This window comes from Squalius cephalus (assembly GCF_949319135.1).
Source record: "Squalius cephalus genome assembly, chromosome: 3".
NCBI classification, from domain to species: Eukaryota; Metazoa; Chordata; class Actinopteri; order Cypriniformes; family Leuciscidae; genus Squalius; species Squalius cephalus.
This window is the reverse complement of record NC_137124.1, coordinates 54,063,271-54,082,694: the sequence shown is the minus strand read 5'-3', so window position 1 is coordinate 54,082,694 and position 19,424 is coordinate 54,063,271. Positions and strand designations below refer to the sequence as shown.

Here is a 19,424-nt window from a genome sequence, read left to right as displayed (position 1 = left end):
GAATGTAGATAGCGAATTTTGAGAGAAATTGAGATCTTTGAAGATTTTAATTGAGATCGCATTCAAATCTCTGGCTCTTAAATGAAAGACTTTGCTATCTTGTCCAATCGGAGCACAATTTGTGACATTGTTCTCACATTGACTGAGGAGAAAAGACAATCTCCATTTAATCTCTGTCTAGGTGAAACAACTGAGACATTAAAGTGATCTTATTTGTGATTTATCTTTACTAAACTTTACCAAGTTATAAGTCATGTTGCAGATGTGATGGCTGTGCTGAATATGTGATTCGGTTCTTTGTAATAGATTTAACTGGTTTGAGTGGATTACTGTACATGTGCATTGAGGAAAAATAAGGGTGAAAAACAGAGAGATGGAGGCCTTAAAAACAATCCTCTCCAGCAGCTTATACCACCCCGGTGCACTTTAACAGTAAATAAAGCAATAATTATTGAATTCCTTTGGAATAAATAAGCAGCTAGAAAGTAAACAATAGGAACATAATTGTAGAAAGAAGGCAATCAATGCCTGCAGTCATTTGGCTTGTGTTGATTATGCGTACGCTCGTTTGTGTATGTTTCTTTGTGTCTTTGAGTAAAAAGCAATAGCGGTTAGAGGGAGGGTGTAGTGACAAGCAGTTAAATAATACCCTCTCGCATACACCCGTGCAAAACAAGCATGGGGTAATCCTTCCTCCAGTAATGCCCCTGCATTTCCAAACAATGGTTCTCAATCAGCTGATCAATGTGTCCACATAATTCATTGTGCGAATCGGTCTAGGTGAGGGAGGAAGAGAGCAAGGGAATTCTATAGAAGAGATCGAGAATGGGAACTCAGGGCAGTGGAGATATCAATACCCAGATCAGAGATGCTATGGCAGTGGCAATGCCCAAGGCCTTTTTAAATAAGGACAAGAATATACTGTACACATAATGTAGTATTTTAAGTCAAAATAAACACGTTAATTGTAAAATGAGCTGAGCCACATTTTACATTGTGGAGATCATGCAGGAAATTAAGTTTAATCCAGGGTTGGGTAAAATAAAGAGTTGCAAAACTATATTAATCGCTAGACGTCGCCTTCCACCATGAAGAGCTAATTAACAGCTTAGCCTCCCATTGTTTTTATGAACGCAAGCCCTGTAGCGCCAAGCCGCATCCAGCCCCGTAGTACAATAACTCTGCCTGCAGGAGGCGACAGCTGTGTGGAGCACTAGGGGCAACACACACAGCTGTTCCAACTGTCCCTAGACATCTGCGGCCGCCTGGTGCCATCTGGAAATTTAGGAGGGCAGTTTGGGACCTGTAGAGATCCTTCTACCTCCTGCAACCTCCAGAGCGCTTCCCATAACTAACCCTCCATTTTGGTAAGAGACAATGTTGATAATTATTGGGAAAGGACAGTGAAAGAATTCTGTGTATGTCTCAGGGCATGCAGACAGGAGACAGACACGATCAATCGAGAGACATTCAGAGGTACTTAGACCGTTCAATGATGTCTTATTTGTTATATTAGCTTAAAACACATGACTTGTTCTGGTGTTCTAGCAAGAACAGAATGATTTGTGAGAAAAACATACTTGCAAAAGAAAGCACTGCATCTATTTGACAAAGTCAAATACATAAAAGAAAACACTGTTGGAGATACCAAATGAGTCATGTTGTAGTTATGAGAATAGTAAGTGTAACATAACATTGTAGCAATACTGGGTTACACTTTATTTTAAGGTGTCATTGTTACAGTGTTAAGTACTGAGTAATAATAATTAACAACATGTACTTACTATAGGGTTAGGGTTGATTGCATGTAATTATGCAGAATTTACTCTTATTACTATGTAACCTATGCAACAAGGACACTGTAAAATAAAGTGTTACCCAATATTGTTACAATAACAGTCTGAACTTAACTGAAACTGGGGACTGACTAACTTCAGTTTTGTTTATCTATAGAGGTTGATGCAACACAGCAAACATCGAACTTTTCGTCCACAGTCTTCTGGGACAGATGAATGCTTCATTCAAAGATCCTGAATGATGATCATCAACATCTATAAAAGGCAAATAAAAGGCAAACATTTACCAATAACCCACAAATTAGCGAATACCCAAATCCAACCCAAGTGAACAAGACCTTCTCCGAAAAAAGTCATAGACGTGATGAAAAGGACACCCCACAGTATTAACTCCTCAGGTTTGTATGATCTAGCTTTCACCTCCAGCATTCCTTGTTAGTCTACGTGAATATTTCATTACCACATAATTGGTTGATGCTCCAGGCTAGGTTATGAGGCAGTAAGAATGCTCCCCTCTTCCTTGTTCTTCTTTTCTAAAATTCACAAAGGGCAGTCTGGAGTCGGCAGCGTGGAGTGTTTGAACTGGTCTCCAATGAGGAAATGTTTGAGTTGCCAGGCTCTGCCCCTCTCGTCTGCCCGGCTTCACCTTCACCCACAGGACTAGTGTAATGAGAGGGCCTGATCGTGGCCCTGTGCCAGAGTAAATATTTAAGCTCAGCTTAAAGAGCCTGGCTTTTATTAGCTGTGTTGGGCCTACAATGGCGCAACAGGCCCTAAGAGTTCTCACCTTCTTAACATGCAAATGAATAAGCGGGGGCGGGCCGGGGGTGGTTGCTTTGGGAAGCTTATTTGCATAGCACATAAGCATTCTGAGTGTCTGAGGCCAATGTAGAGGTAACAAACTTTGAGCACCTATCCATTTCTAGTGTTTCTAAAGATATACTTGGTTTGCCTTTACTCAATTGCTTTGACTTCTACTAACTTCATAAAGAGCTTTAAAGTCCCAATAGCCTAGGATACTTAGCTGTAATGTACTTGTCACTTAATTTGAGCAAATTGACACTAATTAACCTAAACATACAGTGCCTCTATACTGTGAGAAACAAAACATCTGGTGTGGTTGTTCAATCTGTCCTTCATAAAAGGACTGTTCTAGCTTAGACTCCACTGAAAACATACTATATTACATAGTCCTATTTTGAATACACAATGTGTACACAATGTGCTGTGCTGGTTTACACATGTATAAGATGTCTGTATTATCAGGGTGTTAATCAATTAAAAAGAAATCCATGAAAATATTACATCCCCGAATCTTTGTATGTTTTGACCTTCAGCAAGACATGAATTTGAAACAAGCACTTTTCAAGCCCTGGCCTCTAGCCTATGCCCAGAGGAGCCTGAGCACTTGTGTTGAAAATTGGAGCTCTTTGGCAGAGGCTCACCTGTCCATCCCATAATCTCACTCTTCTCTCTTTAAGCAGAATACACATGGGTGCTGAAAACATACAGCGCTTTATGGGATCCGTCATCAGCGTCTACTCATTAGCTTGCAAAGGAAAGAAGAAATACAACTTTACTTTACATAAAAAAGAAACAAAGTGCTCATTGATCAGAGTAATCAATAGTGAATCGATAACCTAAGCCCTCATCATTCCAAGTCCAGCGTAATTACAGCTGAGATATGGTCATTATCACTAAAATCAAAAAAGGTGCAGGTCTAACTAAAGGCAGCTCAATTGCTTCAGTGTTGCTGGGCTTTGCAAATACTGTACAGGGCCCTCTGAAGGACCTCTGCATGCGATTCCCAAAATAACTTGCTCACGCCATCAGTCATCGTGTCATTGAAGAGGTTGCGGCCATTGCTGCCCATTTGAAGGCATTTAATTATGTGCACTGCTACTGCGTCAGCATAGCAAAGCTTTGCATTGCTCTTAATGTAAATTTAGTTATATATATAGGATAGCATTAAGCAACCGCCTTGTGATTTGAATGTACTAAATGTTGTGGAAGAGTGCCTTCCTTATGAGATTTGCAGCCTAGCATTAGGTGCTAGCAAAAATAAGAAGCTCTGACACATTTAAGTGTCAAAGGAAGAGGAGAGGTCCTTAAAAGTGATGAGATATGGCAGAATGGCAGTAGTTGGCACCAAACACAACCCTGTTTTGATTTTGAACTTGCTGTCCATGCAAATAGCATTGCAGATGCAGGGTGACAGCGGCGCAGCGTGCAAAGTGCTAACAAGTAGAGACTGCTAGAAAATACATAACTGGGCCTGAGCATGCTGCTAACAGAGAGGCCCTTACTCCTCCTCCGGCTCGAGTTTCTGTGTCACTTCACTTTGAGCTGCATACACGATGAGCGGCTGGAGGCATAAGTGCACTTGGCAATGGCGCTACGAGAGAAGTGTATACAGTTTCTAAACCAGCTCTGTGTCTCACTCTCGCCTTCTCCCTTCCCTACAATCTCCACCAAAGCGCCGGGAGCGCCATGCTTGTAAAAGTAACCACAGCTCTTTAAGAGGCTCATGTATTTACAAACGGAGGTATGTTGAAATCAAAGGAATTACCACATGACATAACACATCAAGCAGCCAGCGGATAGAGAATTTATAGGGCGGATTCGAACATGGGTGGTGCGCCCAGGAACTATGCCATTGTTTGATCATGCACAGCCACAAGCAAGTACAACTCACTCACCTATGACAGGTCCCGAGTTCACTGGCTCATTGGCGTCAACCCCCACCTTTCGCTGCCTTTCTCTCAGTCAGGTGGTTACAGGTGTAGAGTGCTATTGTTTTCTACTTCCTGTTGATCCTCCACTTGCTGATTTCTCCTCACATGTTGCTTTTGAAAGTAAGGCTCTGTCTGGTTATGTAAGCCTAGTACATGAGCTGTTCTCACTCCTCATCCTGCACCTCTTGTGAAGTGCAGCAGTTAAATCTGTTGTGCTCTGTCCTAGTTGGATCTAAAGAATCGTTCTCTCTCTCTCTCTCTCTCTCTCTCTCTCTCTCTCTCTCTCCCTCCTCCTCCTCTTTTCCTCTGTTGCTCTTCTGCCTAATATCACCTCAGTTTTTATTTCGCCCGCCTTCATCTGCAGAGGACTAAAAATACATGATAAATGGTACATGATATTTTAAAGTCTTATCTCTTATCTGTTCTTACAAGGAAATAATAGGGTAGTTAATCCTGAAGATCTCCCTCAAATTGATTAATCAGCACATACGGACAATCAAATAAATGATTAATATTCTCCAGACCTGCGGTCGGACAGTTACCCCCCAAAGCATCACTAATAATTCAGTAACCCTTCCCAGACCAAAGCCTCGTCTGCCTGTTCAGCAGGAGCTCTCTGATGCAGTGGGAGATCTTTGAAGTTGGTGCATAACAAACTCGCAGTGCTCTACGCATGGCTCTACCTGTAGATTAGAGCACAACTGCTGGCCAGGCCAGAAAGACATTGCAGTTTTATTATAATGGAGCTGAATGCAGACAAAAATGTAGCTGCATATCCTCTAATGTCTGCACCATGATGCCCGACAGATGTTTGGCAATATAGTAGACTTTTTAAGACAGCAGGTTTTTAGAAACCAGTTTGTTAAGATTGGGGCTAATTTGTGGCAAAAGCAAACATATCACATAAGTAAACAGTATTGTTACGAGATAGTCTCTCTGCCCTGGAGAGAAGTAACTAGTTAAGATAACTTGAATGTTACATAAGGGGGTCTTGTCCTGCTTGCTATCTGTGTGTCATCCTGGTTTTATATTCAGATGTCTTCAGACAAGCTGTTTAGCAGTGGTTCTCCCTGCGCTTGCACCCGGGCCACACCCTGTCCTGGTGATGGATTCCCTATTTATTCAACTATTTTAGGACAAAAGGATGAAATCTCCATGGAGAATGGTTTTCTTTCTCTACCATTACTGAGTTCTCTAACCCTCCCACAGAGGTCAACAAACAGCCCTCCTCACCAAGCCGACCGCATCTGCCAGCTTGCGCACTTATTAAAGTGTGAGTGACCCGGGCCTGGACACCCCTCGTCCACAACGACTGTGGTGTGTGCGCATCCGTGTGTCTGTGCAAACATATGTTTAGGTGTCACAGCTTTACCATGTGGACCGGCATCACCAGTCCCACGCTAGTACTGACCCTTAACTGCCTACCCCCACCTTGGCCTTTGTGTAGGTCGCCTGGCTGGCTGGATAGCTAGAGAAGCCCGTGCAGCTGTCTACTGTCCTCTTCCCGGACACGCTGTCTCTGGTGTCCATGCTCCTGCTTCCGAACGTGGCTATACATAACATCACAGCGCATAGTTCGAAACCTGACCACCACCTGCATTCTGCCACTCAACCTGGGTTGCTCGACAGGGCTATGCAGTTTCATTAGCACAAAGACGCGGAATTAAACTAATCCATGTGTCTCTCGCGCTGTGGCCGGAGCCCCATACAGCCTCAGCAGGGGCACCATTAGCCTTTCAGCGAAAGCGGGCTGATCTGAAACCCTGCCAATACGTCTGTTGATGTATGGCCTTAAACTCTAATAGGTATAAGCGTGGTGTGCGGGGTGTTGTTGTGAGAAGCCAGGCTTTTCTATAACCGATACAGTTAACTTTGATCTTGTCTTAGCATGGCCTGTTTATAAATCAGCAACGCAAATATTTATGAGCTGGATGGGAGAAAATGGCTAGTCTGGTTTATATCCCTGGCCTTCTATTCTTCCTTGCCGCCCCATCCCACTCCCTCCACCCTCCTCCTCCTCCTCCTCCCCCCGGCTCATGTGTCGACGAGGACACCACAGCAGTGGGGTGAGAGAGCACAGGCCCCAGGCCACATCTATCATGACTACATTGTGCAGCTTTATTGGCTGGTCATGGAGCGCAGGTCAAAGGCACTCCAGGGGAGGGCAGAGGAAATCTAGATATGCAGGAGATAGAGGAAGATATCTAAAAAGATAACACAAAAAGTTGACAGGTGGATCTGTTTTTTGCAAGCCTCTCTAACTCAGTGTGGGTTTGGTCTAGGCAAGGTGAGGTCTGAGTCTCATCCAGTAAAGCTCAATAAATAACATGAGACTGTGCTCAATAACTATTGCCTTTTTGCTTGCTCCCTGCACACCTATCTGTTTCGGCCCGCAGTGCACACAATGGGACGGCCCGCACTGGCAGATGCACAGGTTTTAATTGCTCCCCCCAGTCCTGACCTCTGCTCCTGATCACCCTCTGATATACAGCATCTCTATTAAGCTGGGAAGTAGGTAAATATTCTCCTAAAGACCCTCCATCCTAACGGCACTACTGAAAAAGGAGGGAAAAAAAAAAATCAATCGCCTTTTTTCTTTTGTCCTTCGCCAACTCTATTAGTTTTCCCATTTTATCTGATGTCGGGATCCAAAAACGCAGAGACCAGTGCTGAAGAGGGGGCAGCTGTGCACGATCTTGGTTTGATGCAAAGCTGTATACATCACGTGTCTGGTTTCTTGAGAAATGTGTGGCTTTGTTGTGTTGTATTTCAAATTGTTTTGAAGACTCAAGTTTGGATAGAGAAGCCATATTTTGGGAGAATGAAAATAATGCTTTTAAAGAATGGATGAAGATGGCTAGCATTCTTCAGAAATAGTCCACAGTGAATTACAAATTATTGGGCTCTGACTCAGACATTTAATAAATTCTGTGTTGTGTCTTGTTAAGCTTGATGACAACATGCAATGTGGAGACAAATATGCAATGTGGACACAACGCTGTGTGTGTGCTGGAGTGTTTGAGAGTGCAAGTGAGTAAAAGGGGGGCAGTGGTGATGGTAGTGGTGGACTGGCTTGTAGATCGATGCAGTGATTGGCAGTTAATGGCTTTTCCTGTTCAGCCTTCGTAACCTCGCTCTGATGGCTGTTGCTTCTGATCAGAGATGGCAGATTGCGTTTGATTTTTGAATATAATAGAGATGCACCGATATGAAATTTCTCAGCCGATACCGATAGCCGATTATTCAGAATGATATCGGCCGATGCCGATACCGATAGTTTTTTTTTTTTTTCTATGGATAAAAAATAACTAACAAATAATGCTGCAAACTATACAGAGAACCCTCTCATTTGGTACACTATAATATTAGAGGTTACATTTAACAATAGAGCTATATTCAACTAGATATAATATTTACACTCAAATAAAAGCTGAAATGTTTGTATACTCGGTGACACATATAAGGTATTTTAGCACTTGTCTTCAAGGCAAATTTATTCAAACATACATATATAATTAACAGTAAATAAAGCTCCTCTCTATTTTTTTTAAAGCTAACTAACAAATGGATGGCTTTCCTGAGGTAAATCAACATTAAGTGATATTGTTCACAATCTGTTTTATTGACATCTTTCCACGGTTGAAACACTGATTGAGTGATTACATGAGACACTATACAGATTTCAGTAAGTTGTACTGTATCTTTAAACTTACCTTCTGATATCCATGCACGTTTTTCTAGATATAATGTATTAAAGTGGAAGAAAATACTTTGCTGCTTGAACTGAGGCACCACAGCGATCTGTCACGTCACATTTAAGAGCGTCAAAACACCATTTATTGTTTGAATTTCGTGCTAAAATGTACAGAATTTGAAAGATGACACTTTGTTTCTTTTTAGAAGTAACAAAGCACAGAGCTTTTTGTGAATATTGGATGAGAGGCATGCTACAAATAATGTTTAGTGTAGGGTAAAACTGCAGATCTGGCAACCCTGGCTTTAACTACGCGTAATTCATAGGGTCAAATAGAGCCTGCTTTTGTGTAGCTGTTTTTAGCTGTTAATGCCTTATTGTCGCATTAAATTGCCTTAACTAACTCAACATGAGAGATTTTCTTCACACACAGTGTGATTTACAGTCGGTCATGTTTTACCGCACCCTTTTGATTGACAGGATATAATCGGCACTGATCATCGTCTGTTTTTAAACAATAGGCCGATGGCCGATAGTGAAAATAATTGCTTTTATCGGTCGATACCGATTGTTGGCCGATAGATCGGTGCATCTCTAAAGCCCGGACTTTAGATGGCTTCATCGTGTTAAATAATTTAAAAGTTAAGTTTCCCAGGCATAGAGTGTCTGAACAATCCAATAGACTTCTCTGTAAAAAGGAGAGTGCTGATTTCCATACTTCCATACTCAATGCTTTATTCACCTGATTTTGAATAAACGGCAGCGATTTTACAGCCCGTAATTTTGAAAGTTTTGAAAGATTCCTCAAGCCATAAAACGAAATGAAGGAACTCATCAGAAATAAGATGGAATGGAAGAGAACAAGCTATATTTCAGATTGAAAGAACGTAGAGGGAAAGTGCATATCCTATTCATAGCAAGCAGAGTAACAAATATCCATATTTAAAATGGTTGAGGGTCAACCAAGAGCTGAGAATCTCATAACTTTGAATGTGATGCTCTAGTAGAAGGTGATTTCTAGAAATCTGCTCAGACTAACAGACGAACAAAAATGTAATTCTGTGAGCAGGTGTATGTGTGCATGTGTGTATATAGGGATCCACTGGGACAAACCAGTGCTGAATTAATACACACATGCTGCTCCCTTTGCAACATCAACAAATATTTAATAAAGCCTGCTTCATATAACTCATTAATATGGCACTCCCTCTCTTCTCTCAGCACTTAATTTAATATAACAATAATTTGAATAATCATTTGCATACCAAGATCTAGTAATCTTGTCTAGTGGCAAAAATATAACATCTCCTTGAGACCTCGTTTATTCAGTAGCAAAGACAGGCTTTCTGGTTCAAATTAGCAGAACAAGACCATTTCAACCTAACGAGTATAAATTAAGGAAATTCTTTTACAGTGACAGACATAACCCGCTCAAACGAACGATCAAGTCTGCGGCAGCCTAATTTTAGGCCTGGTGTTGATTGAATGTGGTGACGCTGTGGGGATGAAGAAAGAGAGAGAGAGAGAGAGAGAGAGTTTGGTTGATCCTGTGGGGAGTGGGTGGAGGAATGTGGCGGGTGTGCTGAAGAGTTCCTCTGCTGTCTCTGTGTTCCATCTCTGCGCCCACAGCGGCAAGATCTCCACTTCATAAATCAGCACTGCTGTTTGAAAAATGCTTCATGATACACAAATGTGTGAAACCACTTAACAACAGAACAAAAGTGTTTCTCCTACTTTCAGCAGCTGCAGCTAGTAAAATAAGGCACCTCTGAGAGGCTGACCTAAGAATTCACCTCATCAGTGGGAGGGGCTTCATAAAGAGAAAGCCTCAAAGAGAATGTTGGGATGCATATCTGTGACCATGCATTTTAAACACTAGGAGTCCTGTATGGGCGACTAGAGTTTGAAAGCAGAGAATGCAAGGGTTGTAAACTTGCAATGAAAGTTTGACCTTGAAAAATTAAGTGCTACTCCTTGACCACTCTGTTTCTGGCCTTCACATTTTCTGTCTACCCACTAACCTCTTTTCATTAGAACACAGAGTGAGAAAGAAAGAAAGAAAGAAAGAAACTGAGTATTTGGGGACAACGTACTGAACTCTAAATGAGTCACTTTCTGATGCTGATGACTTCACATCTCTGCCTTTTAATGCAACAAACCGTCATCTCCACATATTACCTTTATCCCTCATTTTCCTTTTTTTTTTTTTACATGTCACTTTTCTTGGTTTACCCCCTTTTAACATGCATAAAAGCACATGATGAGAAAACAAGGTGTGAAATGATTTTTTTTCCAGAGACCCCAATAAAAACCATATGACACCTCAGGCTGAACTGCTTAATTACAAAGGGATGAAAATCTTTAGTCTGCATCTGGTGAGAACATTGCCCTCATAACACTGATAGATTTATAGCTCCCAGTCCTAACCTTGGACTCCAGTGCATGGCAATTAGGCCATGCATAAGACGCCTCAATGAATGTCCATCTCAGTGGGGTGAAGTCAGGCTTAATTTTTATTTATTTTTTACCCTGGGCTGCAGTTTTAGACCTACACAAGGCTTACCTCAAGAAATGTCTGAGAGTTGGTAATGTTGCGGATTCTTAACTAGCTCAACCAGCAATGATCTCTTGGTAATCCAATTTCACAACCAATTGAACAGCATGGCTACCACCTGCACCAGTATCTTACAAGCATAAACCAGCATGATGACTGACCAACTTTGTTGGCACAAACTGGACCAGAACCTAAATGTCATAAACCAGTCTAAACCAGCCTGGAAATTCTAAGCGGTTGTTTCAGCAGGATCTAAACCCTTGTCCCAGCATCCATCTGTTCCACACTGAACTATCTTGCTGTAGAGTGGACCTTGATCTCACACATGTAAACACTCCAACTTGTCTAGCATTAGAAGGATGTGGATTTCCTCATTTCAGCAGACCTTCATTGTGAATATTCAGAAGAGAGACATTGTCTGTGATGAGGGGTGAGTGAAAAACAGTGAGGTCCAAAGCCTCATTTCATGTGTGGATTTATTTCTCCCAAGACTCTCTTCAGCAGCCCAAAGCTAAACACAGTGTGTTTTCCAGCGCTCTGCCTTCAACTAAGCACCGAGAGGAGCCTTGCGGCCTGGGTCACTCACAGGCCATTAATCTGGTTGCTAAGTCACTGATGTATTGATGCTGGTGAACCAGTAAGCCTGCCTGTTGCTCTCTTTACCACCCACTGTCTTTCTCCCCAACACTTTCTCTTACTTCCTAAGGCTCACCCAAAGTCTGCCTCAAAGAAAACATACCTGCCAACTTGCTACTTTGGTCACTTTCTGTAAGAAGGTTCGGCCTTACCCATCCAGGGACTAAGCCATTCAAGGATTTGTTCAAACTAATTTGACTCACATTTGACTAACAAACACATTTGACTAAAAAACATACATCAAGCTGATCAAATTAGGCTAATAAAGAGTATTTTTGATGACTGAGCAAACATGCAATCTCATTACGCCAGAGAGGGGTTGGAGGTAGAGGGCGGGTTGAGGAGCTTCTGATCGGAGGGATGTGGGCTGAGATTGCAATATAAACTATAAAACTACTGTATAATATCTCTTACAAGACTGAGGCTGGCACTACTGAGATAAAACACTGATTAAGGCATGTTATAAACAGGCAAATTTGCTAAAAAAAAATCTGCGCTGGGAACCGAGAACGTAAAAGTCAAGAGGTTCAAACCCGGGGGTGTAATCCATGAATGCAAGAACTGCAGAGACCTATCAACATTGTGCCCTTGAGCAAGCCACTTAACTCCAGGGGGATTGTGGCTGTAGTAAGCGAACTTTTAAATATCTTCAGAGCATCTACTAAATGTCAAATAACTACATAAAAAAGTCAGGTCAGTCTTGAACATGTTTAATGCTCGACAGCATAATTGCACTCAAGATAACTCCTCTCATCAATTTAAAATAGATTACTTAGCGTGATGGTGCGAGTGACTACCTTTAAAGAACTTCCTTTGTTATAACTTTACAGTAACTTCCATTGTTAAGTGTTTTATAAGACACAGATCTTCAGCGTACTAAAAAGAGCATTACAGAAGGAAAGGTTGCAAACATCGAGAGAAAACAAGGAGGAAGATTTGGCTGAAGAAATATTTAGTTATCCAGGCTGGTTGGATTAAAGCTATTTAACCTTAAGATGAGAGCAGCGGAGAGGGACCACCCACCAGCTTGTGACCCATGCTGGTTTGTTTTGTGCACAATAGGTTTTTGCCTTGTTTATTAGATTTAAGGGAGACAAAGAGTCGAGAAAGATGTGCAAGAGGAAAGAGCGAGACACATGCAGGCGGTTGAAGCGCAGACGGAGTTAGTCACAAATATAAGGCGAAGGAGGGAATAAATCACAACAACAACAAAGACGTGAAAAGATGCTTTTTTAGCTTCTAAGGTGTTCTGGGTGGTTTCTTAACGCTATTGTTCGCCAGAAAAAAAAAACTAATTCTGATTGTTTAGAAAAGTATAGGATACCTCTACTCAACAAGCCGTACAATTTGTGGTTTAATTGTCTGTGGCTAAAACGTTGCAGGAGAAGTTACATGGCAAAGTTTCAAATACTTTACAAACTACCACAATCTTGTGTCTTCCTACTGTGGTGTAACATACTCTCTGATCAATGTGCACACCCCTGTCCCTCATCAGACTCCAATCCCCTGTTTGTGCTGATCAGGCAGCAGATAATAGGATCAACAGCTTCCTTCAGCAGTGGCAGAAGCATTGCTTAGTTGCTCTTGTCTGGCTGCCTAAAGAGAGAGAGGCGGGGGTGGGGGCCAGAAATCAAAACAAACAGCTATTACAACACAACAATATCAGCTTCTCGGCCTCTCTACAAAGAGATACGCTCTCTCTCTCGCAATCCGTATACATACCCCTGTCCCTCTCTCACAACTTTTGTAATATAGGACAACATATGAAAACTGTGTATGGCCTACCATGTGTATCTGTTTGGCTGCTGGTCCCTCCATTGAATGCATGCATGAACACACACACACACACACACACACACACGCTTATAGGTGCGGATGCATGCATAATCATCAGCTGCAGCTGTGCAACGGGTCAGCGCCTGGCTTTTCTGAGGTGGGGGCTGAAGGAGTTGTGAAATTCCTGCAGACTTCCAGACACAGCTTTAAGCCTGCCCACTACTCTACAAACCAATGTCACACAGCAAAACGCTCCTCCCACGCTAACGGACAGCTCTCTCAGTAAAACTCAACTCCTCTTCTGGAGAAAAGCCCTCCGCCTTTTGTCTTAAAGGGAGCTTAGCCTCTGTTTGACTTCTGTGAGGTAGAGTTCAGCACCCTATGGGCAACCTTGTGCTGACATGGATCTACATCATTGAGACCTTATAATAGACATAAATATGATATATCCAAATTTAAAAGAGTCTCCTAATTATAAACCTGGGCTTATATACGTGATAAGGACTGACTGGAGGGAGTCCGAATGTCTCAGTAGAAGCTCTGTGGATATGGAATGGGCGCTTTATTAGCGCGGTACTACCGGTAAATCAAAGCTCAGCCCTTCCTGGAACAGCAGCAAACCTTTTTTCCCCACTGAGCACTATTACTGAACAATCACAGGCCAGCCATGATAATTAGCAGAGTATCTCCATCTAAACGAGCGCCTCTCTCTCTCTCTCTATCGCTCTCAGACCTGCCCCCCCCCCCCCCCATCATCTTTCACTCCGTCTCATCTCTAACTGATGTCTGGAGGGACTTATGGAGTTTGGGTGTGGCGCTCTCTCTGGCATAGAGGTTAAGCTTCACTGTCCACAGATGAAAGATATAACCACGGGCCGTACCAATAGTGGTAAAATGCTCCCTTGCGACTTTAACTCGAAATTACTCTGCACTTTTATTTGATAATAAAAAACAAACACAATCTTGCTGGAGCCAGGGCATTCTCAGTCTATTTGTTTTTGATGATTGGAGTAAGTTACTCTGATGAGGATAAGTCATGATAGAAATAATAATTATTAATGGAGATGGTAAGCCGTATTGATCAGGATTCAGTTTTAAAGGGTAGAACAATATCTGAGAAGCAGATTAATACCTTTCGGTATAGCTACTACGGTTAATCCCCCTTCTACGCATTACTGTCTGTTTTATTTTACTGTGTTTTTTCTTTGTTTTCTCCAGAGCGTAGACATTTTCCTTCCTCACGCCCCAGCTGATCCGGTTGCATTGCACTGAAGGGAAAAATAAGTAGAGAGAGTCCAAAATCCAGACGTTTTGTACTGAATCCTGGGCCATGCTTGGAGTGCAGTCAAAGCGCTGTTAGCATAGCTGAGGCACATCAACATGTGCTACAGGGTTCTGTTAAGTAGGAGTTTTGGGCTATAGTGAACAGATGACAGAATGTGTGTGTGTGCGTGTATATCTGTGCATGTACAGGGAGTGTGTAAATGTGTGCAGCACACAGTTTGTATAGTTTGTGTGTTTAATGGAGCGAGACCAGCACACTGGTGCTGGTGGTGCGGGGGTGAATGTTATGAGGCCTTTCTTGGGTAAAGATTCCCCATGTGATAGTGACGGCACTTTCTTCCTCTCTTTCCACGGCCAAGCGGCATCTGGAGTGGATTTTGTGCGAGCAGACACCGAAGAACATGATTACATTCAGTTAACTGTGCTCTAAACTGATTATGCATGTGCCAAGCTAATGGACTACATTTGCAAGAGGAAAAATAACATCCAATCAATCTCAATTACCCCAGATTGTACCGGCCCCTGAGACAAGGAAGGTAGCCAGCCTGAAGCTCCTCCTCTTTGCTTGATAGGCCTGCCTGGAAGACCTGCCTCTCTCCATCCTGTCTGGAGCGGAGAACCAAGTCTCCAACTCAAGACTGACATGAGTGCAGCCCAGCACCTGAGACATGCTTGCTCAGCATGAACAAGATCTCAAATATCGAGTGAATGTGTCCTCTAGACTACAGGGTAGTGGTGTACATACTTGTGTATATAAAAGTGGTGCTAGAGAAAATTGAAGGACAAGACATGAGTAATCATTGAGTATATGTACCCTTAAAATCATCATGAAATGGCATTCACAACTTTTACTTCTGTAACGATGTACTGTATTTCTAAGAGAAACAGCACATCAAATGAGCACAAAATGTAACTGTCATGGATGAGTGTCTTTATGACAGGTGGTTGGAGGAGTGGGACTGAAAAATATGAGGGATCGGTAATGTTTTTAATTGGAATAATGTGCACAGATCAAATGTGCACAATGGAATCTGGAATGTGTACTGAGAAAGCAATTAGTGTCTCTTGATTTCAAATTCACTTTAATATACATAGATTAACTATGTGTGGCAACTATCTCTGATTTTGCAAATTGCAAGTTCCACCAACAATTAAGAACTTGTGAAGCCTAAGCTTTGTGATGACCTGGGTATTGTTGTATGGCCCATCTGCAAATTCTTATGGGTGACCATCATGACATCATTCTCACCACTACAAAGCAGCCAGCGAGCGGGAACTTGGAGGGAACAGTGGAAGGTAAAAGTTCATCTGAAATGAGTGCAAGACTGACTGATGGGTGTGTCTGAAACCAGAGTGGAACTCAGACCAGTACCACAGACACCAAAGTCGGGAAGCATCACCCCTGCTGTGCAGTGGTCCATGCGGTTAAGACAATTCTCCCAAGCCTTCCAAAGGCTTTCGGAACATTCCAATCCATGGGGTGGTGGGGGAAGGTGTATTTTTAGAAAGTCCTAATATGTGCCGCATACCACAGACTCTCAAATTATCCCATCCAGCTTAGCCTTCAGTTTAAACCTTCCTTTTTAATTCCAGTAATTACAGGCTCCAATTTACGGAGCTGTGCACACAAAGGGCCTGTTTAATGCAAACCAGTTTGATTTGGGCAAAGTGTCCCAAGGATCTACCACATCTTAGGGCCTGTTTATGCTGACTTGATAATTTATTTTCTCCCAGCAGGAGGTCTAAAATTTTTGCATTTTGTATCATATTTCTTTGTGTGCGTGTGTGTGTGTGTGTGTGTGTGTGTGTGTGCGTGCAGGAGGAGGAGGAGGGGGGGCGGGGTGGTAACTACTTGTACAGTCAGCATAGCTGAGCTAGCAAATTATACTGTTGATGTCAGGCAGTCAGTATGTCTATCAGGGCTATAAATTCACTCCAAAGTGAAGCTTGTGTCATTCTGGGGTTAGAAACCAATGCTACAGCAAGACCTCAGCAGCAACATGTGCTTATCGTCCTCTAATCACATTTGTATGTCATGAAATACAGCTATAACTCAAACTGTGAATGTCTTAGTTTGCGGGTAGGCCTGTCGCCACTGACGGAAGCTGCTTGCTTACAAGGCTGATGCTGTTGTCAGTCAACTCGGTTCTCTCTTCCTCTGTTCGGATAAGTGGGGCTTTTAGGGCTGAGGAACCATTTTAAGCAGCTTAAAGCTTACAAATTATCATGCTTGGATGTGTCGAACATTTCTAATCTGCCACAGAGTATTGAACATTTGCAGTTAGGTGGACTAGTCTCTTCTCCGCTAGCTCTCCATCTTTAAAAGGAGCACCGGCAGCGGAAGGAATATTATGGTGCTTCTAAAGCATTTTGGTACTAACAGTAGACTTAATTATGCTACGAATGAGGTGAATTTTGGAATTCCCCAGAAAAACAGCTCCATACATCACAATGAATTGCAGTCAGTGGCTAGATAAGATATTTGTCTACTATTGCTTACCATTGATGCTAAAACTCAACCTGGTTCCCTTGGTCTCAAATCCTGCCTGGAGCTATATGAGGCCCCTGACTACAGCAATGCCTCCACAGGTCAGCCAAGCATGTCAGGAGTCTTGTGTTGCATATTTGAATCATTGTGGTATCTGTAAATATGCTCAATGCATGTCCCAGCTTGAGTATGGCAGACAATCTCAGCTCTGGCTTGTCTGCTCTCGTCTCCAGATGCAGAGGAAGCTGGTTTTTGGCTTTCCCCTAATTACCATTACAAACTAGTTTGTCAGGGAAACAGCTGACCAAGAGTCCCTCAGCCCTTGACAATGCTAGAATATCTCTGGCAGTAAAAGGTTTACAAACAGGAAACTTTCAATGAAGTCAATGGTAAACTGGACCTAGTCCAGGTATTTTATATCAAAATATCATAACATAGCTCTGCCTCTGAAATCACCTTTCTTTTCAGCTGTCTTCAGTAAGGTGGTGTCGGCTTAGCTAATTGTTTTAGGCTACGTTTGGTTAATAGGCAATTATGTCCCACCCTACATTTTCTTTTCTTTTTGAATATTCTAATTCACTCAGAATTATGTCAAAGTAGGTTGCAACTACTGTAACATTTTTGTTCACTGTCCAAAGGTATAACACTTGATAAAGGAGAGTAAATAAAGGTCAAGTAAGTTTGGGCAGTGATATGCTGCTGGTGGAACGTGATTCAGTATCCAATTGAGCATGTGAGAGCAAGAGATAGAAAGAAAGGAAGAATTAAGGAGAGAAGTCCCTGTGTGCAGTCGTGCCAGTCTAGGTTAAACACAGCCTGAGCTGGGCTCCTAGACACACAGGATAGGTGCCTAAATGGAATCAGGCCTGTTAGATTTATGGCCATTTGTTCAGAGAGTGTTCATCCATGGGCTATTATGGAATGATTAGTGTAGAAGGTGAAGCTCCAAGTCCGGCGAAAATCAATACGGCTGTCGAGAGCGATTCTGCCCTTCCCACTCCGAACGGTATTAGCACCAAACCTCTGTCTCTTCACACTTCTTCATCCTCTCTTCCAGCAATTTCATCAGCTGCCCTTCTCCCCACCCTACTGACCTGCCATGTTCCTCCCTCCCTCTAAGTGCCCCTGTTCTCCCCTCTTCATTGCATGCGCATTAGGCCTTAATATACTGCACTGGGCCATCACTCATAGTCGACGGAAGAGATGGAGAGTGCTGGTCGATTCAGTCGTACAGTAGACTAGAGGTGTTTAAAACCTGTGGATAGTGTAACATTGTGTCCTAACCAAAAATATGCTACCCTCTTCCATGTTGATCAGAGTTTCTGTCCTAACCTCCCAAAACAAGCTATGAGGCATTTTGTTGTTGTGTTGTACTGGGTAGCTCCACCCACAGTGAAATCTAATTGGAACCTTTTTTTTTTTCTTTTTTTTTTGGTGAGATTTCAGTTTTGATCAGCATTTTTGCTTTCAGTATAGACAGAAAAATGACTTGAAACTTGTAAGCATGGTGCTTGGTTAGTATAGGACTACCAGAGTCACTCACCTTGTACAGTTTGAGACTGGCCTCATGGCGGGAGTTGACCGTGTGCATCCTCAGTTTTTCCAGGCTGTTGGTGTAGTAGTCGCAGGCATTACATTTGAGGTGCACAGGGTTGCCAATGGCCACGCACTTGAGGCGCCACTCATTGCCCTTGCCACCCTCTTTGATGTGTGCCACCAGCTGGTACTTCTGTACATGCTTGTCAGTCTTGCAGTGCAGCTGGAAGTTGGCCTTGAGCTGCGTGGTGTAGTGGCACAGCTTGCACTGGTGTGAGTCGCCCACCACCGCTCTCCACTCCTCCTCTGGCAGTGAGCGCTCGGCGCTCATGTGCAGGCCCAGTATCTCCAGGTTGTCGGTAGTGAAGCGGTTGCACACAGCACATTGGAAGAGTTTGAGGGAGGGGTCGCTGGTCTGGGATAGGCTTTCACCCAAAGTCATCAGTTCCTCTGAGACCAGCTGTCCTCCACCCAGGCGTACATCCATGGCAATGTCCCCTCCAACTGAAAGTAGAAGATACAAAAAGCGATCAGTGAACAGTCAAAAGGTAACAGTGAGGGTTGGGCATTTTCTCTGTGTTGATTTTCTCCACTCATTTAAACTTACTCAAGAAACAGGGAAAAGGTGCATAATGTAGCCTTTTAACAAAGAGTCATGTTTGTCTTTCCTGTCAAAGTGGATTTTCTTTCTAGGATTGCATGTGTGTATTTATTTACATAATTTTGTTAAATCAAGATTATCCTTTACTATGAGCTCAGAGAAAGAGTAAGAAAAGAGAGAGTGGAGGTGTGGATTTACACAGTCCTGCACTTTCATATCCCTGCCATTAAATCAACTCCAGAGGCTGTGAGGAGAGGCTCAAAAAATAAAGTTATTCAATCATTACTGGCGATCTAAAGAGTTCCCAGTACACATTACGGTAAA

General features: G+C 42.7%; 1 protein-coding gene across 8 annotated transcripts in view; it reads right to left on the bottom strand.

Annotated features, from left to right (window-relative positions):
* The window catches only part of zfhx3b (zinc finger homeobox 3b), a 267,683-nt gene that overhangs the window by 70,061 nt on the left and 178,198 nt on the right, over positions 1-19,424 (bottom strand). For all 8 annotated transcript variants that reach the window (XM_079865444.1, XM_079865445.1, XM_079865443.1 and 5 more), the window contains one exon: positions 18,507-19,003. In XM_079865444.1, coding sequence (XP_079721570.1) covers positions 18,507-19,003 — 497 coding nt within the window. The remainder of the gene's footprint in view (positions 1-18,506; positions 19,004-19,424) is intronic.